Source organism: Pongo abelii, chromosome 13 (genome assembly GCF_028885655.2).
Source record: "Pongo abelii isolate AG06213 chromosome 13, NHGRI_mPonAbe1-v2.0_pri, whole genome shotgun sequence".
In the NCBI taxonomy this organism is placed as follows: domain Eukaryota; kingdom Metazoa; phylum Chordata; class Mammalia; order Primates; family Hominidae; genus Pongo; species Pongo abelii.
Genome location: NC_071998.2, coordinates 127,598,327 through 127,620,759, shown reverse-complemented (window position 1 = coordinate 127,620,759; position 22,433 = coordinate 127,598,327). Strand labels below are relative to the sequence as shown.

At 55.2% G+C, this 22,433-nt stretch overlaps 1 protein-coding gene across 2 annotated transcripts in view; it reads left to right on the top strand.

Moving 5' to 3' along the window:
* Positions 1 to 22,433, top strand: part of QSOX2 (quiescin sulfhydryl oxidase 2) — a 39,669-nt gene that overhangs the window by 5,599 nt on the left and 11,637 nt on the right. Inside the window, exons 1-8 of one of the 2 annotated variants that reach the window (XM_054520911.2) lie at positions 4,148 to 4,971; positions 13,352 to 13,452; positions 15,351 to 15,399; positions 16,137 to 16,242; positions 16,396 to 16,486; positions 18,317 to 18,462; positions 20,920 to 21,054; positions 21,276 to 21,405. In XM_054520911.2, the coding sequence (XP_054376886.2) occupies positions 4,530 to 4,971; positions 13,352 to 13,452; positions 15,351 to 15,399; positions 16,137 to 16,242; positions 16,396 to 16,486; positions 18,317 to 18,462; positions 20,920 to 21,054; positions 21,276 to 21,405 (1,200 nt within the window). In that variant the 5' untranslated portion in view covers positions 4,148 to 4,529. Of the gene's footprint in view, positions 1 to 4,147; positions 4,972 to 13,351; positions 13,453 to 15,350; positions 15,400 to 16,136; positions 16,243 to 16,395; positions 16,487 to 18,316; positions 18,463 to 20,919; positions 21,055 to 21,275; positions 21,406 to 22,433 lie in introns of those variants that run through there. The other variant, XM_009245029.4, reaches the window with a different exon arrangement.

The window sequence follows — 22,433 nt, the reverse complement described above, 5'->3', positions numbered from 1 at the left end:
TAATTATTTCCCAAGTATTTTTAAGACTGGAGTCCTAAAATAGCCAGGCTCTTGAGCAGAAGTGAGAATAGGCCTGCGGTCTCATTTCTGCCTCCCTTTGGAACCCCCTGGCTGTGCTGGTTGGGCACCCCCGCCCCTGCCCACACCCTGTGCCTCTCAGCTGGCTCTAACCCCAGAGGCCCAATGAAAGCAGGCCATTTGCATTCTGCTTTAGAGGTTCGGAGCTAGACAGGTGGGCAGAGCAGGAGAAGGGTAGGGTACCCGTTGAATGAGGCCCATGCCCTGAAGCTGAGCCTATTACGTGTTTTGTATTTGATTGGATAAGATGGACTACCAGATCTTTTGTGTTGCCGTGAATACTGCCCATCTGCCGGGTCCTTGCCGGGACTCCTGGCGCCTGTTCAGCTGCTGAGGGCGGCCTGTGTAACGGAAATTCTCCCTCATCTGCTCCGCCTTCCCTGAGCACACGGCCTGGCATTCTTTCAAGGACAGACAAAGGCGTCGTGGGGTGCCCGCATGCCCCTTCACCAGGACCGACCCTGAGTGGGGTGGTGTTGTCGGGAGCGTAGCTCTGCTGAGGCAGGTCGAGGTGCTGCCCCTGCGGACTGGTGGAGCTGGACTTCCCTCGCCCTGCAGTGTGTGCGGGGCCTCTGCGTGAATTCACGCTCCGGGATGAATTTGCGCTGGAAATTCATCTGTTGGGGGAACAAAGCAGGGAGGTCCCCGCCTGAGGAAGCCTGTGCTTTAGAGGGAGCAGCGGACAGTCAACAGGAAGACAAATAAAACAAGGAAGTGGCCGGGGCAGTGGCTCCCGCCTATAATCCCGGTACTTTGAAAGGTGGGAGGATCACTTGAGCCCAGGAGTTCAAGACCAGCCTGGGCAACATAGCAAGATCCCCACTCCTGTGGCCCCAGCCACTTGGGAGGCTGAGATGGGAAGATCACTCGAGCCCAGGAGGTTGAGGCTGCAGTGAGCTGTGATCACCCTCCTATACTCCAGCCTGGGTGACGGAGTGAGACCTGTCTCAAAATAAATAAGTTACCTATAGGTTGTAAGTCCTAGAAAAATGAGCAGACCGATTAGAAAGAAACTGGAGTGGCCCTGGGTGGTAGAGCAAGGCGTCAGAGGGCAGTGACTGGGGAGAGGAGCCGCGAGGTGAAGGCCCTGCCAGGGGCATGGCCAGCACAGAGGACCCGAGAAAGCCAAGACTGCAGTGTCCAGGGGACCTTTTGTTTTAGAGACCAGTCTCTTTGTGTGGTCCGGGTTGGCTTTGAACTCCTGGGCTCAAGGGGCCTTCCTGCCTCAGCGTCCTGAGTAGCTGGGACGATGGGCAGGTACCACCGTGCCCGGCTAAAAGGACTTTGATAGGGCCTTGGTCGCTCAAGGGGGCAACCACGAGGTCCCTGAGGGCCCGGCAGCAGGCAGATGCAGGCTCAGTAAACAGTGCTTGTCTTCTTCCTGAGCAACAGAATGCCAAAGAACGATTTTAAGCAGGGAAACCTGGTTTCTAGGTAAAAATCTCTGGCTGCTCTCTGGAGAACTGAAGGCCAGAAACCAGCGGAGCACAGTGGGATGTGTGGGAGAGGCCAGGCTGCGCGTGGCAGCTGGGGCCTGAGGGGCAGAGGGAGGGTTGGCACAGCCAGGTGGGAGGGGCTGCCCGCTGGGCTTGCTCAGGGCCCGGATTGCGAGGCAGGAAGGAGGCCCGGAGGCCCGGAGAGCATTGTCTTTGGAAGGCCAGCGCAGGGTTCCCTGAAGTGTGAGGGATCCTCAGGGAACAAAGGGGAAGTCTGTGCCTTCCTGGTGGAATTGTGGTTTCAGGTCATGTAGACAGTGTTTGGGCAAAAGTTACCTAAGGCCATGTCTTGTCTTCTTGGAGCGTGAGAGGGTGCAGGGAGGTGGGCACGCACCCGAGATGCGGAGCAGCACGTTTCGCTCCTGCCCAGGGCACGGCTCTTGTTCCTGCCCCCTGGCTGGTCAGTTTCCCCATCTGGCTAGTTTTCTGCATCCTGTTGCTAAGGAAATATTAGGTAAAACCTGGAAATAGGACAAAAAGCTGAGTCTTGTGTCCTCTCAACATCATGTTGGGGTATTGCACAGGCTCACCCAAGGGCTGTGACCTGGGGGACGGACGTCTGTGTGTTTACCCTGCTGTTCACTGCTGATTAAGGGCCCAGTCTCTGGGGTTACTCGTGAGCTCGCCGACCTCGTCTGTCTGGTAGACAAGGAAAGCCCAAAGGTTGTGGTTTTGTTGCCCCATAGGACAGTTTCTTTGCGCACTGTCCCTGGGGGCAGGTGGCAGTATTCTCTGTGCTCCTCACCTGGCCTCACCCTTTCCTTCAGCAGTCCCAGTGGAAGAACATCGTCGACGCACGTTCACTCTGCGTTCGTGTGAGAATCGTGTGTTTAGCTTTTGGAAAATTCTACTTGGACACTGGCACAGGACGGGCTCCAGGTGACACTGGCCCAGGACGGGCTCCAGGTGTCGCCGGCACAGGATGGGCTCCAGGTGTGGCACAGGACGGGTTCCAGGTGACGCCGGCCCAGGCCAAGCTCCAGGTGTGGCACAGGACGGGCTCCAGGTGTGGCACAGGACGGGCTCCAGGTGTGGCACAGGATGGGCTCCAGGTGATGCCGGCCCAGGACGGGCTCCAGGTGTGGCACAGGACGGGCTCCAGGTGTGGCACAGGATGGGCTCCAGGTGACGCTGGCCCAGGAAAGGCTCCAGGTGTGGCACAAGACAGGCTCCAGGTGTGGCACAGGACGGGCACCAGGTGTGGCACAGGACGGGCTCCAGGTGACGCTGGCTCAGGACAGGCTCCAGGTGTGGCACAGAACGGGCTCCAGGTGACGCCGGCCCAGGAAGGGCTCCAGGTGTGGCCCAGGACAGGCTCCAGGTGACACCGGCCCAGGAAGGGCTCCAGGTGTGGCCCAGGACAGGCTCCAGGTGACATCAGCCCAGGACGGGCTCCAGGTGTGGCACAGGACAGGCTCCAGGTGTGGCACAGGATGGGCTCCAGGTGATGCAGGCCCAGGACAGGCTCCAGGTGTGGCACAGGACGGGCACCAGGTGATGCAGGCCCAGGACAGGCTCCAGGTGTGGCACAGGACGGGCTCCAGGTGATGCAGGCCCAGGACAGGCTCCAGGTGACGCCGGCCCAGGACGGGCTCCAGGTGTGGCACAGGACGGGCACCAGGTGATGCAGGCCCAGGACAGGCTCCAGGTGTGGCACAGGATGGGCTCCAGGTGATGCAGGCCCAGGACGGGCTCCAGGTGTGGCACAGGATGGGCTCCAGGTGACGCCGGCCCAGGACAGGCTCCAGGTGTGGCACAGGATGGGCTCCAGGTGACGCAGGCCCAGGACGGGCTCCAGGTGTGGCACAGGATGGGCTCCAGGTGACACCGGCCCAGGACAGGCTCCAGGTGTGGCATAAGATGGGCTCCAGGTGACGCCGGCCCAGGACAGGCTCCAGGTGTGGCACAGGATGGGCACCAGATGATGCAGGCCCAGGAGGGGCTCCAGGTGTTGCCGGCACAGGACGGACACCAGGTGATGCAGGCCCAGGACGGGCTCCAGGTGTTGCCGGCACAGGACGGGCACCAGGTGACTCAGGCCCAGGAGGGGCTCCAGGTGACGCAGACCCAGGACGGGCTCCAGGTGACACTGGCACAGGACGGGCTTCAGATGTGCACTCCTGATGCTGGGAATTCACCCGTTATTTTATTTATCAGAGGTGTCAAGGTGGAGTGTACCCATGTAAGTCTCGGGGCGCACGCTGGGTTTTGCAGCACCCGTTTGGCCAGGAGTCCTGTGGTTCAGGTGATGCTGCAGCGCTGGCTCTTCCTGCTGTCGTGAGGAAAGCCTCAGATTGGCCAAAACTCGAGGGAAAGCAAGGTGGGTTTTTTTTGTCTTCTTTATTTAAGCTGGTAGCTGCGGCCTGTTTCAGAGGGCGGGTTCCACCTGTGGATGTCCATCCAGTCCGGCTGAAGGAGAAGCATCACCATTGCCACCTAGCATCTGCCCCATCTCCGCACACTGCGCATCTCCCCAGGGGCCGGCGCACAGCCCTCTGTCCTTGGGTGGCAGCCAGTCCTGTCTCCGGGTGCCCCATGGAGGAGAGCTGTCTACGTGGCTCTCTGTGCGGAGCAGGGAGTGGGGAGGAGGTGGGGAAGGTCAGGAGCATTGTGACGACACCTGGGACAGCTGAGTGGAGGTGGTGGGTGGCAGGTGGTTTGCAGAGTCTAGACTGGGAGAGGTCCAGGTTGACTTGGGGTGCAGCCCCCCTCCCGGCCCTGACCCTGACTGCCGGTGACTTCGGACCCAGAGGGAGACTGGCTGCTCCCTCAGCTAAGGTGGCTGTGAAGTTCCATACATGATCCTTACGATGGAAACTGCTCTCCACAGCCCAGTTCCTCCCGAAGCTGAGGCCAGAGAGCGTCGCTGGTGAAAATGTTTGTAGAGCAAGTGCCTGCGGGTGCTGAGCTGGAGAGACCCATGCCCTTCTGTGTGCACAGAGTCCGTGGCCTTGGATGTGGAGAAGAGACAGCTCAGCCTTGGCCCCCACTGGGCCATGCTGCCTCTGTAGCCACCAGAGCTTCACGGGTCGCCTGGGTGTGACCCAGCCCGAGGGTGAGGGGAGCAGGTGGTCTTCAGGGCTCTGGCTGATGCCAACGCTCTATGCTTGCTGGCCACCCAGCTCACTGGCCACCCGTCTTCCTTCACTCGGACGTCGTGGTGTTTATGAGTTCTCCACGCACATCAGTGGCTGCCCATGGCTGTTGAGACAAAGAACAAAGTCTGCACCAAGATCTGCAGCCTTGTGTGAACCGGCCCGAGCCCCACTCAGGGCTTCCCCTCGTCTTCTGTATGACGATGCCCCTGACTCCAGATGCTCCCGCGGCCGCCTGCCCTTCTGCTCTGCCAGCCTGAGTTGTCTTCTCTCCTTCTCTCCTTCCTTGGTCGTCACTCCCGGTAAGGGCCCGGCAGTGTCCCTGGTCCCGCATCCCCAGCACACGCTTGTCAGTCCCTTCAGGTGTGGCCGTCGCGGGGGCATGGCCTTCGAGTGGGCATGTTGGTCCCGGCCCTGCTCTGGGGGGTGTGCTGTGCCAGCACTCGTGCCTTTGACCCGGCCGATCCTCACGCTGCCCTTGGGAGATGGGTCTTCCTTGGCCTCTCCATTTAACAGATGGAGCAACTGAGGCAAGAAGAGATTGTGACTTGCCCCAATTCTCAAAACCCAGTAAGCAGCAGAGCCGGCTGTGAAGCTGGACCGCCTGGCTGGGTCTCCACCTGGAAGGGAGGGTCTGCTGAGCACGGGCCGTGGGTCAGGGTAGACTCCCAGATGAAGTGGCATTCGGATGGAGACCTGGAAGGCAAATAGGAACAAGCCTGGTAAAGGGAGCGGGGGTCACACAGTCCAGGTGTGTGGGGACACGACAGAGCAAGACTCGCCTGTGGTCGCTGGGGTGTGGCGCGATGAGGCTGGGGCGGGCGCAGTGGAGCTGGGGGCCTCGTGGAGACCAGCCTTGCTCCCAAGCCGGGGGTGGCCATCGGGGCTTCCTCCAGGGCCCTGCTTCCGTCTCCGCCTGCTGGTGCGAGGTCCACAGGAAAGGTCTTAGTGACAGCAGCCTCACGCCCAGGAAGGCTCCTGGGTGCCAACGTGCTAGCCCTGAAGGGGCTACGTGAACTCGTGTCACCTTTTTCTCCACTAAGTGTCTCTGTCAGGCCAAAAAGAATTTGCCACCGTTGCTCTAGGTTGGTGCGTTGTCAACGCTGAGCTGGAGAAGGTGTGGGACGTCTGCCGGACGTCTGGGCAGCCCTCCAGGGGGTCAGTTAGAAGGGTAGCACTCCTGTTACGTGTGCAGTTGACCCTCAGACAACTTTGGGGCTGGGGGTGCCAGCTCCTGTACAGTCAAAAATGTGTATATAACCTGCGACTCTCCAAAAACGGAGCTCATAGCCCACCGTCGACTGCAAGCCTTACCAGTAACAAACGGTCGATTGACACAAACTCTGTGTGTTACACGTGTTCTGTACTGTGTTCTTACAGTAAAGGAAGCTAGAGAAGATGGTCGCACAAAAGAGAAGTAGGCCTTCTGCTCAGGAAATGTCCCAGGTGGAGCCTCATAAAGACCTTTGTCCTGCCCAGGCTGCCCCAGGTGGAGCCTCATGAAGGCCTTTGTCCTGGCCAGGCTGCCCCAGGTGGCAGCGGCAGAGGAGGTAGAGGCAGTAGAGGGGAGGCAGGCGTGTTGTGTGTCACTTCATGGAGGTACGTCGTGCCTTCTGTCTGGCTTTTTTGCTTTTTATTTCTCTAAACTGTTTCCGTGTGGTCCCAGTCCTCCTTCCACTGTTTGCTGTAGTTTTAGTGCCTGTTTTAGAAAAGGGTCCATGTCATAGAAGAAACCAAAAGCCGTCTTGAGTGATGAGAGCCCTGCCAGGTGATGTGGTGCGTTTGTGTTTGGCACTGGTTAGGAGGCACTTGGCTCCACAGCGTCGTCTTCTGTTCTCTTGAGTTTCTCCACAATTCGTCTCATGGAACCCTTCTTCCCTACCTTTTTGGCCACATCCACAACCTCTCATGGTTTCCTTGATTGGCTCTGTCATAAATCCTGTGAGGTCAGGCACAGCCTGTGGACAGTTTTCTCCAGCGGAAGTTTGTTTGGGCTCGACAGCCTTCACGGCTCTTCCTGTAACAACGATGGCGTCTTCAGTGGTGCAGTCCTTCCAGCTGTCATGATGCTCCCTCTGTGAGGTTCTCTGCCACCGCGTTGGCCATCCTGAGAGGACTGTATAATGAGCCCTAAAGGGCCTTAGGACCCCAGATCTAGAGTAAGGCCCATTGTGTTTGGGGAGCAGGTAGACTGATGAAGCCAGCCTTCGTTGTTGAACTCATGAGTTCTTCGTGGCCAGGGGCATTCAGCAAGATCAAATCACTGTAAAAGGCAGTCCCTTACTGGAAGGTACTTCCTGGCTTCAGGGACAAAGATCCGTGGAACCACTCCGGAAAAGTGTTTCTCGTTGCCCGGGCCTTCTCGTGCAACCAGAAGACTGGCAGCTGCTGTTTGTCTTTCTTGTTCGAGGCTCAGGGTTAGCGGCTTTATAGCTAAGGGCAGTCCTGCCGATACACCCGGCAGCATGTGCACAAACAGCAGAGTCGGCCTCTCCCGGCCGGTGCTCGCTCCTCTTCCTTCCTAATTCATGTCCTTTGTGGCATTTTTTTCCCGAATAGGGCACTTTTCGCCTGCATCAAAATACCTGTTCAGGCAGATGTCCTTTCTCCTCCATGATTTTTTTTTCTTTTTTTTTTTCTTTGAGACAGGGTCTCACTCTACCCAGGCTGGAGTGCAGTGGTGCAATCTCGGCTCACCGCAGCCTTGACCTCCCGAGCTCAAGTAGTTCTCCCATCTCAACCTGCTGAGTAGCTGGGACCACCGTGCCTGGCTAATTTTAAAATTTTTTGCAGAGACAGGGTCTCCCTATGTTGCCCAGGCTGGTCGTAAACTCCTGGGCTCAACTGACCCACCGGCCTCAGCCTCCCAAAGTGCGAGCATACAGCTAAGTCGGAGCCTCCAGGCCCCGACTTAGCTGTATCCTGACAGTGGTTTACCTTTCTCTCTACTGTGAATGGTGCTGTGTGTGGTCTGTAAGTTTTGTGTGTGTGGGTTTTGATGCATTGTAACTTTTTATAATAGATTTGTATATATTTTGTGGTAGTAATTGATAAAACAGCATCTACATATGGTCTCTGCATTCACGACATGCCTTTTCTTAATTTTTTGGATTTTTTTAGGCCATGTGGCTCATCCGCAAGTTTTTTCAAATTGTCGCATATCTCCAAAAAATTTCCCAGTACATTTGTTGAAAAAATGTGCGTATTTAAGTGGACACACGCAGTTTAAAGACATATTGGTCAAGGTGACCCCTTCCCGTGTGTCACGAAGAGGAGGGGACAGGAGGTGAGGGAGGCTGCCCGCCCTGTGCGGAAAGCGCTCACTGCACAGCCTCAACGGTTCCTGCAAACTGCCACGCGAAGCGCAGGGGAGACGGCAGGTCCTCAGATAACGACATTTCTGTCAACATCATTTCCTTATAACATGGATGAGAGAAAAAAACTGGTTTTGTTATGTGTCTTTCTGCTTCAAGCCACCGTTTCCAGGAGCCTGTCAGTGACATGAAGTGAGGACTTCTGTAGTTCCTCTGCCTCCCTTTTTATGTGTCTGAGGGTCAGTGGGTGGGACAGTTCCAGAGCAGAGGTTCCTCTTCGCTGGGAGAGCCTGGCAGACGGGACCCGCAAAGGAGGCGGAGAGGGTGGAGGGGGTGGAAGGGGCGGAGTGCCGGCCCTGAGGCTCACTCTCCCTCTCTCGGCCTCTGAGGGCTTGGAGCTCGGTGTCCTCATCTGCCAAGTAGGGGCGATGACGTTCACACCACAGCCTTTGATGGAAGCTCAAAAGGAATGAGGTGGGTCCGAGTGCTTCTAAAGCGTTAAGGGCTGAAGAAACCTCACAGAGGCCGTGGTAGCGGGCTGGGTAAGGAGCGGTCACTGTGGGGCTGTGAGGGGCAGTGCCCTTCTGCCGCGTCGTTTCGCGCAACCCCCTGAGCACTGGCCAGGGCCCTCCTGTGTGTGGGGATGGGCTGCCAGGCTGATTGGACACGGATCCCTGCCTTCCAAGGGCAGAGCCCTCTGGTCTAGTGGAGAGACAGTGTGAAATATGTTGGGGAGATGATAATTTGCTTCTGCAAAGCCTTGGTTTTCTACATGTTGAAGGAGGCAGCGTGTCCTGCGGGAGCCTTTGTAAGGGAATTGGTGGAATGATTACTCCACAGGTGTTTGTCTCAGGGTGTAGCGAGTGCATGTTTGGGCTGCAGCATCTGACCTGCGTGACGGGGAGTCTTCATTCACCACGGTAGGATGGGGGCGTATTCTGGTCACACGCTAGTTGGAGTCGGGCACGCCTGTTAGGACGTTTGCCCTCCACGCTCGAGGTGTGCGCTCTGTGGACCTGACGGACTTTGGAGCCTTCCTCGGCCTCTGCGAGCATCAGCTTCCCCCTCTGTAGGATCCTGCATTTGTCACCAGGCCACTCCCATGGTAGATAATTTGGTCAGAAAGCTTTGTCAACTGTAAAGGGCTGTGTAAATTTACTTCCCATGGAAACAAGGCTGGTTGGAGGCTTTTCCTGCCAGTGAAACTAGGCCTGAGCAGGGGGTCAGGGAAGGCCTTGCTGAGGTGTTACCTGTGTTCAAATTGTGAAATAGATGGGAAAGCAACCAGGAACAGATCAGTGGAAAGAGTTCCACCAGGGAGGAGACGGGGCAGAGGCCCCGGGGTGGTGGGACAGAGGTCAGGCCCGTGCATGGCTGGAGGGGAGAGGAGACGACAAGTGAGTGGAGCAGTGCTGGGTCTGGCGGATCCTCCGGAGGCCGGGACTCTCCCAGGCGCCTTCCAGCTTGGTTCAGAATGTTAGAATTATGTACTTAAGTCTTGATTTGAATGTTTACTTTCTTATCATGGAAGACTAACAGGTAGAAACAACCAGCAGACGTTTGGTCTTGGGAATCTGAAGCCTCATTGGAGAGAGACAGAGCCTGTGAAGAGCCAGTGACGGGGTGGATTTGTGGCCCGACGTGATGAGGATGCCGTCACGGATGCCGACTACTGAGGCTCACGTGTTTTTGGGCAGCGCCCTGCGGTGGATGAGCTGGATGGGAGTGGGGCACAGGAATCAGGGAGCAGTTGTGAGGCCTGGATCGGATCGTGCCTCCGTTCCTCATGGGCTCAGCCCTTTGGCACCTGGGATTCTGCATTCCAGGTGTTACAGAGTTGTTTACTGCAGGGCTGACAGCCATTCCCACCAGCCACATTTGAACTGTTCACATTCTCTCTAGCGCTGCCTGAGATTCAGGAGTTATTTAATTTTAGGTTTTTTTGAGACAGAGTCTCACTCTGACGCCAGGCTGGAGTGCAGTGGCGCTATCTTGGCTCACTGCAGCCTCCTCCTCCCAGGTTCACGCCATTCTCTTGCCTCAGCCTCCCGAGTAGCTGGGACTACAGGCGCGCACCACCACGCCCAGCTAATTTTTGTATTTTTAGTAGAGACGGGGTTTTACCATATTGGCCAGGATGGTCTCTATCTCTTGACCTCGTGATCCGCCCGCCTCAACCTCCCAGAGTGCTGGGATTACAGGCATGAGCCACCGTGCCCGGCCAGGAGGGTTATTTAAAAAGAGCAGCACCACCTGGCCTGGGCCCAGACTGTCCAAATGGCCTTTGCCTCAGGTGCTGGGAGAGTTCCACGGCCGCTGTGCAGGGCACTGTGCTGCCACCTTGTACCAGGATCCGCAGGAAGATAGAAACTAGGAAAAATGCAGGAGAGGTGGCCAGAGGAGAGCAGGGTGTGATGCGGCCAGTGAGTGCCTGAGGCAGTGGGGATGTGCTGTGTGTTTGTGTAGGTAACATGCCCTAAGACAAATCTGAGAAACCACAGATGGGACCAGACCCCACCGTGAAAACCAAATCCTGGCGAACATCTTGGAACGTTTTCTTCTTCCTGTCTTTTGTTTTTGCCGTTTCTAGGCCGGCTTGATCATGTCACACGGCCGTGATTCTGTTGTGTGTGCTGCAGTCTGGGCTCTCAGAGCAACTTTTTGTTTTCTTACGTGTTCTTTCTGGGCACAAAGGTGCTTTTTTTAAAAAAAGTGTGGAATAAAAATGTGTTATAGAAATTCCCAAAAACAGAATGAAACCATGTGGAATTGTGAGCCAGATAAAAGGCCACAGAAATGAGACACTTTGCCAGGATGCACACGGGCTAAGGAGCTGGGGCTGAGAAGGGGTCCGCCCATGAGCTGCCCACGGCGGGGCTGCTGGGAGCACCTTCTGTTTCCGCATCCCCTGCCGTCTGCTGCGCTCACTGGGTGAGAGCATGAACCCTTCTTCCTCAGTTCCATGAGGAAGGTGTGGCCAGGGATGCAGAGAGCTCGTGTGGCTTCTCCCTCATCCACTGAAAGTGGCCTCAAAACATGAATTGGTTTCACTTAGCCAGTGTAAGCAGGAACGGTATTTGGTCATTGTTTCTGAAAGAGGCTTCTTTTTTTTTTTTTAATTACAGAGAGAAAAGGCCAGTATCTTAAACAAAGCTGTGGTATATTACGTAGAAAAATAGCAATCTGAACCGCTAACACACACAAGCCTTCATATTTGTATGGAGTCTGGTAATATGTTCCGTCTCTTCCAGGCATGCTTTTAACAGAACCTCTGAAGTTTGAGATCATAGCTTGCTCTCAGAAAAGACTTCTTACTCTTTTTTACATGATTTATAGTCGAATCATTGATTTAGACAAGTAGTCAGAATCAGAATACAAGGCAACAGAGAGCTTCATCAGTATCTCAGTGACAGGCAGACATAACGTTCCCTCCCGTTCAGAAATCACTGGGCTTCCGGTCACAAGGCTGTGCCAGAGCAGCACCCCACGTGGCTGGCTCCATTCCTCCAGGCAGGTCCATTTGCTGGGCGCCTGCGTCTCGCCTCTGCATCTGCCCCTCCCATGGTGTGGCGTGCCCTGCCACACTGCCGAATGTCGAGGCTTCCAGGCTCCAGGATAGCCAGCGCCCTTGACCCAGTGGTACCCCTTTAGGCTGTCCCCTCAAAGTCTCAGGGCCTGGAAGGACCCCTACAGGGTGAGGAGCCAGGAAATATTTGTGAATTGTTGGCAGTGCAATTTTTACATCCCAGAGGAAGAACACAAATCTTTTAAAAAGAAAACCTCGCTGGTCAGCTTCGGAAACCATGACTTTGACACTGGTGACTGAAGCACGAGCCGGACACTCCCCTTCCTCTTGTGAGTCGTTCCTCTGGGTTGCAGTGAGGGCAGGTCTCTCTTTACAGAATTGTTCCAGCTCATCATAAGCAAACGGTGAGAGATGACACGTCACCATTTCGCTGCAGCCCTAGTGCATTAATGCATTTAGGTCGTGATCACTAAGGAGAGAGGCGTCGCTTGCCTACGGGTGGAAGCACGTTCCACTACCTACTAAGTAATCTCACCAAACAAATCAGACAAGAATCTAGATCTGAGTGCCCTGTTACAGAAAAGCCAGGAGTCCGGGGTGTTGTCATTCAAACCCAGAGAAGGAAAGTGCCAGGACCCACCAGGAGTAACCGACAAGCCTCGCTGGGATCTTGATTCAAACAAACTTTAAACAAACGAACAAATAGGGACTTTTTTTTTTTTTTTTTTTTTTTAAGGTGGAGCCTCCCCCTGTCGCCGGCTCACTGCAGCCTCTGCCTTCCGGGCTCAAGCAGTCCTCCCACCTCAGCCTCTCGAGTAGCTGGGACCGCATGTGTGCGCCACCAACGCCCAGCTAATTTTTTGTATTTTTTTTTTTAGAGACAGGGTTTTACCATGTTGCCCAGGCTGGTCTCAAACTCCTGAGCTTAAACGATCTGCCTGCCTTGGCCTCCCAAAGTGCTGGGATTCCAGGCGTGAGCCACCATGCCCAGTGGAGAGCCTTCATCTTTCAGAGGCAAAGCCTGGTGGATTTTGTGTGGAAATGACGTGCTGAGATTTGTTGTGGGACAGTTCTGGAAGTGGGTGGAGACTTTGACAAAAGAGGATTCACCTTGAGCTGATAATTATTGATCCAAGAGGTAGAATGTGTGAGATTTGTTACATTTTTATCTCTATTTTATTTGCATGTTGCAAAAACTTTAGAGATAGGAACAAAAAAATGTATGGCTCCTTTTAGCCCCCGCAAAATGGCATAGGTGTTCCGGGGTTTGCAGGCAGTGTCTGGGATGGTGTTGGAAACCACTTCTTATGTGTCTGTGCACGCGTCCTTGCCTTGAAAGACCCTGCTCACACATGTGTCTGTGCACGCGTCCTTGCCTTGGAAGACCCTGCTTAGATGCTGCCAGTACTCGCTGGAGTGAGAACACGGGAATGTTTTTGCCAAACAGCCTGGACCGTATCTGATTAATCTGTACATACTTGCTTGCTGTCCTGACTGAGTGCCGGCCGCTGACAGCTGCTTCTGTTACCAGCGCTTTCATCCATCAGAGTGTCATTTAATTAGGGGACCACAGCCTTGTCCCTGCTCTGTGATGTGCAAGTTCCGCACAAATCCGCTTGTTCTGTGACCATCTGTGGTAGGAGAGGCATCGTGCTGTTGGTGGAAGTTCTCTTTCCTAGCTCCACATAGAAGCTCTGTGTGGTGAGGGCCTAACTGATGACCTAGAGGGGGCAGGTGGGCTGGTCTCTCAGGTGGCCGCAGCCTGGAGTGGGGACTGCTGGGTCCTGGGCTTCCTGGGAGTCCAGTGCTCACCCCACTGAAGGTCGTGCTCCTGCTTTTCAGACTGGGCCAGCGCCATCCGCGTCGCAGCTCTGGACTGCATGGAAGAGAAGAACCAGGCCGTATGCCATGACTATGACATCCACTTCTACCCCACCTTCCGGGTGAGTATCACGCGGCTGCTTGTATGTTGAAATTCACCTTCTACCGCACCTTCCGGGTGAGTATCACGGGGCTGCTTGTCTGTTGAAATTCACCACATCATAGTGCCTGTGTTTTTTGGCTTCTCTGGCTCTCTCCTTGAAACTTCATAGGAATTGTAGGAGCTGATGTTTGCTGGGGGCAGCTCTTGTTCCACCCTGTTGTGCTGTGGAAGTGTCTGTGGGACTGTCCATGCTCACACAGCCCCGGTCACATGGAGGGGATGCGTGAAAAGACCTCCTGCAGCCTGCATGGCCAGAGGGCACAAGGCCAGGAGCGCGAGGGCTGGCACCCCAGCCTGAAGCCACGCGTGTGGTCTGTGTACCACGGGGGTCCCCTTGGTGGAACACACACACACATGCTCACTCACACATGCACACTCACATGCACTCACACGCACGCACACACACGCACAGGGCCTCTGCCTTCCCGAGCCAAGGTCAGCCCTGCAGACAAGGCTGTGCCCATTGCTCCCACTAGGGGGCAGAAGTACCTGTGACCCTGTTGTGGGCCCGTGCATAGCACGTGTGTATACGCGGGTGCCGCTGCCTCCTGCGTGCCTTGACATGGACATCTCCAGACATGTGGGCGCCTTGGGCCCATTTCCCGGGAAGCTTTGTCAATTTGAGTTAAACTCCGTCCTTGTCAGCCCTGGTGCCTTGCTGTGTGGTGTGGTGTCACGTCATGGTGGCTTCCCTTGTGTTTTGGGGGCTGTTGTTTTCACTGTGCTGGCAGCACCTGTGGTCCTGCCCCAACAGGTGCCATGCTGGGTGGCACTGTTGTCAGCCCTGCCCCAGGGCCTCTCAGGGCCTGTGTCACACGCTTGCTTGCCTGCCCCTGCGTGTGATTACGTCAGGATGGCTTCCTGTTTTATTTTGTTTTAGCTTCAGACACAGGTCACACTGTTCTGTACGTAAACTTTCGGGCCCTCTTTCTGTTACTTAAATGGGTCATTGCCCAGATCCACTACGATGCTCATTGGATGGGATTGTCCAGTGACGTCACTCTGAGAACCAGAACCCTCCTTTGCCAGGCGTGTGGGCTCTTCCAGGCTTTGGTGGCTTTGAACAGCGTTGCTGTGCACATTCCCGGGCACGGGGAGAGCTGAGGCTGGGAGAGAAGCCACTGGGCCGCGAACCGGGTCTGTGCACAACAGACCTGCAGGGCCAGCAGCGTCAGGCAGTTTTGTGCTCGCCCAGGGAGCGGTGCAGCAGGAAGCACTGGCGGCTTCATTTACATTTCCCTGGGGGCTGCGGTGCCAGCACATCTGGCTTTGTGGGCCATGGGTGTCACGGGTGAAGTGTCTTCCTGTTGTCTGCACATTTCCCTCTTAGCTGGCCAGTGCTTTTCTTACCAACCTCATCTTCACCATTCTGTAACCTTGTCTCATCACTGTCTTTAATGTACCCTTTGATGAAGAAAGTTTTTAATATTAACATAAGAACCTTATCATCCACTCAGAGATACTGTGTGGTGTCTCCTCCTCCTGCAGATCCTCTGTGTGGTTATAGCTAACGTTACAGCTAACCATTAAGACACACGCTCACTACCAAGTCCCGGAGAGCAGTGTCTTTTATGATTCCAGCCCAGTTGAACTGTCTTGCTTCTAGCCCTGTTGGGTCAGAAAATGTAAATGATAGGAATGCTGATTAGAGCTAACCTTGGCCCCCTCGTAAATCTGACAGGAAACACTAATATGCACAGAGACACGGAGAAGCATGTAGTTTGTCATCCATTTATGAAAACTTTCTGAAGGAAATTGAGTAAAGCTTCCTCTAAGGTGACGGGCGTTTTGTTTCTTAAACACATGCAGATGCCCTAGCAAGGCTGCCTCTTACTTGTTCTGTGTTTTTCCTCTTAGTACTTTAAAGCATTTACAAAGGAGTTTACAACTGGAGAAAATTTTAAAGGTAAGGACATAAGCATTGTATTTTAGTCCCTGAGATTCCCGTCATAACCTGCTAAAGACACACGGTCCCAGAGCCTGGGGAGCTCCCAGCCCGGGTCAGCACCTTTCCCTCTGCTGACCTTCCTGCCTGCTTTCCCTTAAGAGTTCAGACATTAATAGTTTCAAAGAGAAATTTTCGTTTTGTGCTTTGCCTTGCTTGGCAAATATTGTAGTAAAAACTTTTTCAGAGTAAATTTTTTATTGTAAAAATATTTGGAGATGTGCACAGATCACATGTACCCACCCGATGAATTTTTACAAATGATCCCACCCAGGCGAGCATCACCCAGAGTGTGATCAGACCCCGCAGGCCGCACCCTGGGGGGCTCTGCTTGTGAGTGACCCGGTAGAGCTGCCTGGCCTGCCGCACCCTGGTGGGGCTCTGCCTGTGAGTGACCCGGTGGAGCCGCCTGGCCTGCTCCTTGCAGCACCGTGTCTTGCATCTGCCTCTGTAGCCTGTCCCTGTGGCCCACCCATGCTTGTCTCATTGCCATGTGCTCTCCAGTTGTGTGAATCCAGCACTGTCTGTACCACGCCTGTGGGTGACATTGGCCACACCCACTGGGATTGCACATGTTGCTGCCACCTGCACCCTTGTCTTTGGGCCCCAGGCTGGGACGGGGCTGCTGTCCCTGGGTGTATGCCTGCCCCGCGAGGACAGCCGCACGCACAGCTCTGACCCTGGTGTGCTTCCGGCAGGACCTGACCGAGAGCTGCGAACAGTCAGACAGACGATGATTGACTTTCTGCAGAACCACACGGAAGGAAGCCGGCCCCCTGCCTGCCCGCCCCTGGACCCCATTCAGTGAGTAGCTCCATGAAGAAGGCAGCCGTTAGACTCATGTTGAACTGTGCAAGAAACGTAATAGGTTTCTATTAAGTGTTGTGGCCACTGGGATGTGGTGGCCAACTCGCTGCTGTTGACAGCACTAAAAGCCTCCTTTTTTTGTCTTGAAAGGCCCAGTGATGTTCTTTCCCTTCTTGACAACCGTGGCAGCCGTTACGTGGCTATTGTCTTTGAAAGCAACAGCTCCTACCTTGGACGGGAGGTACGGCCTCTGCGTGGGCTCCAGGTGTCACATGTGGTGTGATTGGGGTTGGCGGTGCATCTGTGATGAGATTTGCAGGTGCTGGTCACTGCGTCGGCATCTCATGTCCTGTCCGTGGCTTTAGGTCTTGTTCATTACCAGAAGCTTAGTTAATGTTACTCGGCAGAGTCACTGGTGTCTGGAGAAGACTGTTAGGATGAATGAGCTTGGTGGTGGGAGGGGTTCAGAAGGTGGCCTAACCCTGGGTTTGAAACTAAGAGATGGCTTTGCAGAAGATCTCATTTTTATGACATGCCCAGCTCACCTTGAGGTCATTCTGTATTTCGTATGCATTATTACTGAGATTTTTTTCGTTGCCATATTCTGAACTCTCAACATTTTTGCCAAATCCAAGATTCTGTAAAACGTCGTTTTTATCATTGTCATACTTTGATTTCACACGTACAGTTCTGAAGCCTTGCTTTTGGCCAAGTCTAAATAAGGTCCAGGGACCAGGTGCAGGGGCAGCTCACAGAGAGTCATTATTGCTGACAGTCTTCCTGGAGACGAGACAAAGGCCTCACCGCACATGCGTTCGCCCAGCACTCACCCTGAGCTTCTCCTCCTTCTCCTTGCAACTTGATAGGCGACTGTTTTTCTGTCCACTGGCGGCAGGGGGGGCGCTTGCGGTGAACGTAGGGAACAGCTTTGCCGCTGCGAGGGCTTTTGGAGACGCACTTGGGAAGGAAGCTGCAGACACCTGCACTGTGACCATCTGGCTTCGTGCCCTGGCTGCCCTCCTGGCACCCCAGCACCGCCCCCTCCAGGTTTGATGGTGATGCCAGGCTGCCTTCACATGGTTGGCCAGGATTCTCTGTGGAGGGCTGAGGAACTGCTAAGTGGTGTGTGACTCTCCCAGACCCCTCACCCCGTCCCAAGGCCCCTCGTGCCCTTGCTGTCTTCGGCGGGGCCTCCACACACACAGACCAGAGGCAAGTGTTCCCCCAAGAAGAGGTGGGTGTGGGCCCGTCTTGGCGCCGGGCACGCTCCCCTACCTCCCTGGCATGCTGGTGCGTTCGGGGCAGCCAGGCTCCACCCGTGCAGGAGGAGTGCTCTTCGGCACAGAATCACGGCATGGCCCAGACCAGAGACCAATGTGGCCCAGAGTAGCGATCAGCTCTTCGCAGACACACCCAGCTCAGGAGAGGCACGGCCACTCAGGGGGCGCCCAGTTCACACCTTTAGCCAGGGCCCTTGGTTTGAGGAGCAGCTGGTTTTGTTGCTCTGTTAAGAGAAGGGAAGACGTACGCCCGATGTGGTGGTGACGCACACGAGGTTTCTTCCGAAATCCTGAGATGCCACTCGTGTGGTCTCTCTGCCACCGAGACCCTGTTGCTGCCCCTTCAGTCTGAGCAGAACCAGGCAGGAGCACGGTGGCTGGGGAGGAGCGGCAGCGCAAGGCCTGCTGCCCTGGCCACGAAGCTTCCACACGCGGGACAGGAGTGCGAGGCCATGGGGTGTGGCTGCTGTGTGCAGGGACTCACTTGACCAGTATCAGTGTTGCGGGGGCGCACTGGTTTTAGAAAGTCAAGTGCAAATTCGTAGATAAGTGTTTTCTTTGATGGGTTTGTAAAATTGCCGAATAAGACCGTGGTTTCTGCTCATGGCATGTGTGCCGTCGGTTGCCTTAAAGTGCGATGAGAATGAAGATTTGAGTGAGGGTCTTGCCTGCAGGGGGACAGACTTCGTGCCCTTTTGTGAAAGTTTCCCTACAAGGCCGTGTATCTGCATGTCGTGTTTTCTGAGAAACCGCCAGCCCCTGTGGAAGTGTCATGTGTTCTCATCCCCCAGGTGATCTTAGACCTGATCCCGTATGAAAGCATCGTGGTGACCCGAGCGCTGGACGGGGACAAAGCATTTCTGGAGAAACTTGGTGTTTCTTCAGTCCCTTCGTGTTACCTGATCTACCCAAATGGGTCGCATGGATTGATTAACGTGTGAGTGCCCGGGTGGGATCTGGGAACCCCGTACCGTGTGGAGTTACAGGACAGAGGCTCCGAGTAGACAGTGCAAGTCTGGTGTGAGATCCGGGGAGCCCTGGCCCCTCCACCCCGCTTCCCTGGGCAGATTTGGGCCCTGGCTCTCAGCCCTTGGGTATTGCTGATCTGTGCTGTGTTTTCATGGATTTCTGTTTTCTCACTGCTGTGTCCCCGCACCTAGGAGGAGCCTGGCGTGGGGACTTACTAAGAGCCTCAGAGGAAACCGTGGCTAAACCAGCATGAGGGTTGCTGGGCCAGGGCTTCGGGAGCAGCAGATGCTCCTCAAACCCTGCTCTGGGTGGACTCTTGGGATGCAGTTTGGTCTGTGTCTGGGGCTGGCAGGCGAGCCCACATGCCCGCCTCTGCAGAATGAGAAGTTGGGGTGGGCGCCAGGCCCTGCCCCTCACGTTCTGCTCTTTCTGTAAGAACCGCAGAACCTTGGCAAGCCCTTCGCCTCTGCGAGGAGTGCCTGTGTGCCCTTCGGATAAGCCCTTCGCCTCTGCGCAGAGTGCCCTTGTGCCTCTCAGATAAGCCTAATGAAAAAGTAAACAACTTGAATAAGGTTAGAGAAAGAACAGTGAGAAAAATGAGGCTGGGCACAGATGAATCATTTGAGTCTAGGAGTTCAAGACCAGCCTGGGCAACATAGTAAGACCCCATCTATACCAAAAAAAAGACTAGCCGAGCCTGGTGGTCTGCCACTGTAGTCCCAGCTACTCAGGAGGCTGGGGTGGGAGGATCGCTTAAGCCTCAGAGGTCAAGGCTGCAGTGAGCTAAGATCCTGCCACCGCACTCCATCCTGGGCGACAGAGCCAGACTCCGTCTCAAAAAAAAGAAAGGAAACGAAAAATGGTTGAGAAAGTTAAGTAATGTCCTGAGGCTGGAGGGGCCCCGGTCTCCTCCTCACCTTGGGTAGAAGGACAGCGTGAGGCCAGCCTGCCCTACACTGGGTGGCCCCTTCCCCTGGCCTGAAGCCGCAGCACCTGCAGCCTTCCAGCATGTGCTGGTTTAGCCACGGTTGACTCTGCGGCTCTTGGTGACTCACCACGCCGGGCTCCTAGGTGCAGGGACACAGCAGTGAGAAGACAGGACATGTTTCCTGTCTCTTGGGGCTTCCAGTTTAGCCTCCTCAAAGATCAACTGGGGCATAGAGGGCGCCTTACAGAAGCCCCAAACACCGCAGCTTCTTAGGTATTTTTCTGTCCTTTTGAAAAAGAGGCCAGGCTCACACCTGTAATCCCAGCACTTTCGGAGGCTGAGATGAGAGGATTACTTGAGCCCAGGAGTCTGAGACCAGCCCAGGTTGACAGTGAGACTCCAGCCTATGAAAAATAAAACATTAGCCGGGTATGGTGGAGTGTGTCTGTGGTCACAGCTACTCAGGGGGCTGAGGTGGGAGGATCATTTGAGCCCAGGAGGTTGAGGCTGCAGTGAGCTGAGATTGCACCACTGCACTCCAGCCTGGGCAACAGAGCAAGATCCTGTCTCAAAAATAGATAAATGAGTGAAAATAAAAAAGATAAAGCTGGAATTCAGGGTAACCACAGAGGCCATTGAGCTTGTTGGGAGATGCTCTGAGTGCTTGGGGGCCCGGCTCTGCCGACGAGGTGGCCCATTCCAGGCCTGGGGCACAGCACTGCCCTTGGCAGAGCAGCCTGAACCACTGCCAGATGTTTGTTTAGTGTTAAAAGTATCATCTAGACAACTTCTTAGTGTCAAATAATGTTAATATTTTTATAGATATTTAAATATTTTTGCAAATATCACTGCTACATTCTATCTTTGGAAAGAAGCTCCACGTCACACTGAAGTGCTCGATAATGGCATTGAGGGTGTCCTCAGAAGGCAGCTCCACCCTATCCACACAGCGTGGGCACACAGGGGGCTCAGCTCCACCCTGTCCCCACAGGGCGGGCACGCAGGGAGCTCAGGGGCCTGACATCAGGGAGGGGCTAACGTCCACCCTGGGCCCCGACTTCCAGATGCCCCACTCAGGGCTGGCAGATTGTGGGCGCGTCGGTGAAGGCTCTTAGGCATGTTGGAAATCGCAGTCAGAATAAAGCTGATCTTGGCAGATGCTCAACCCAGCTTTACAAAACGCCTTAAGGTCCCCACAAACATAAATGAGTCATAGTACTTATTACAACTGGAGCTGGTTGTAAATCTGTGGATTTGGTGTGTCTCCTTTCATCCCCCAGGTGGAAGCTCAGCCGGAGCCCAGGCGGGGTGTCGGCTGTTCCCACTGGCCCCCATGCCCCAGTAAATGCCCGAAGGGTGAAAGGGGTGGCCCAGAGCTGTCCCGAATGCCGGGGCTCCTACTTTAGGATTTTATAAAGGAGGCTCTTCTCACCTTTGCCCTCCCCTTTCTCACAGCGTGAAGGGCTCTTCTCACCTTTGCCCTCCCCTTTCTCACAGCGTGAAGCCTCTGCGGACCTTCTTTTCCTCTTATTTGAAGTCGTTGCCGGATGTGAGGAAGAAATCGCTTCCCTTGCCTGAAAAGCCAAACAAAGAAGAAAATTCAGAAATCGTGGTTTGGAGAGAATTTGACAAGCAAGTGTTCCTCTTGAACTGAAGCCCCCGGAGACAGTGCGTGTAGACTGAAGGCTGCGTGCTTGCAGGGCGGGTTCACTCAGAAACCCACCCCAGCCGCTGAGGGCCGCTCAGGAGCCCTCCCGGGGGCCCTGGGAGTCCATGGGGAGGAGCCAGGACAGGGAAACTTACTGTGGAGGGAAAGAGTGGGCATTCCCTGACGCTGCCATATCCCGTCCTAGGTCGAAGCTGTACACGGTGGACCTGGAATCAGGGCTGCACTACCTCCTGCGAGTGGAGCTGGCAGCCCACAAGTCCCTGGCCGGAGCAAAGCTGAAGACGCTCAAGGACTTTGTGACTGTCTTGGCCAAGGTTTGGGACGGTGCTGGTCTGGGCTGCGTGTGGGAATTTGGCCCTGCACAGGGTGGGCCCTGGGGGGCGTCGGACACTGCGGGGGCTCTGCCAGCTCCGCTGAGGTGCTCTCCACCTTGCTTTGTCTGCCCAGGCCCGCGCCCCAACTCATTCCACCCGTTTCCCGAGTGCCTCCTGCGTCCAATGCTGTTCCCAGCACTGGGGCTGGGGCAGTGGATGTAGAGAGGGGCGGGGGCGTGAGCCAAGCACCTGTTGGAAAAGCCCAGCTCTGGCTGCCTGGAGAGTAGATGGAGGAGGGACCGGAGGCCCACACCTCAGCTGGCTCTCAGAGGAGCAGTGCACAGGGGCTGGAGGGAGAGGGAGAGGCAGGGGCTGTGCAGATCCAGGTGGGGTGTGCATCTGCTGTGCCAGCCAAGTTCAGGGAGGGGTCCTGGGGGCTTCACGCTCAGCACCATCACCAGCACAGATGTGGTGTCTGAGACCACTGAGGGGGTCGCCAGGAGCGGGCGGAGATGCAATCAGAGCTCAGGCCTGTCTGTGCCCAGGGTCAGGCTGAAGAGCACCAGCCGGGGAGGTGGCCAGGGGTAACTCCATGAGCTCAGTTGCTTGTTATTGTCTAAATGACAAGGAGGCTTAGGCTTAAAATATTTCTTTTGCCAAAAATAAGATGCATGATAGAATAATTGATAGCACTTTGGATAGAGTTTACTTACAAAATGATTTGTGAAAAGTACAGGAAACCTTGAAGGACTGGAGGTGCCTCAGATGAATGTATGAACATTGCCCAGGCAGGTTTTTACCCCACGGTGCCATCCAGAGTTCAGAAATCTCTAGCTGGCCTCATTTCCTTTAAGAAAGTGTCCTGCTAATCTGTCCATCATATTAGTGGAGGACAGTGTGGCTCTTAGTGGTGGTGGCCGCCGGCCAGCTAATTCGCTGGAGTCGCACAGCTGTCGCTAGGCAGACCTGCTCTCCTCTCCCCACTTCTCCATCTTCCCCTTAGTCTAGTTAGGCTTGGAGCTTTTACA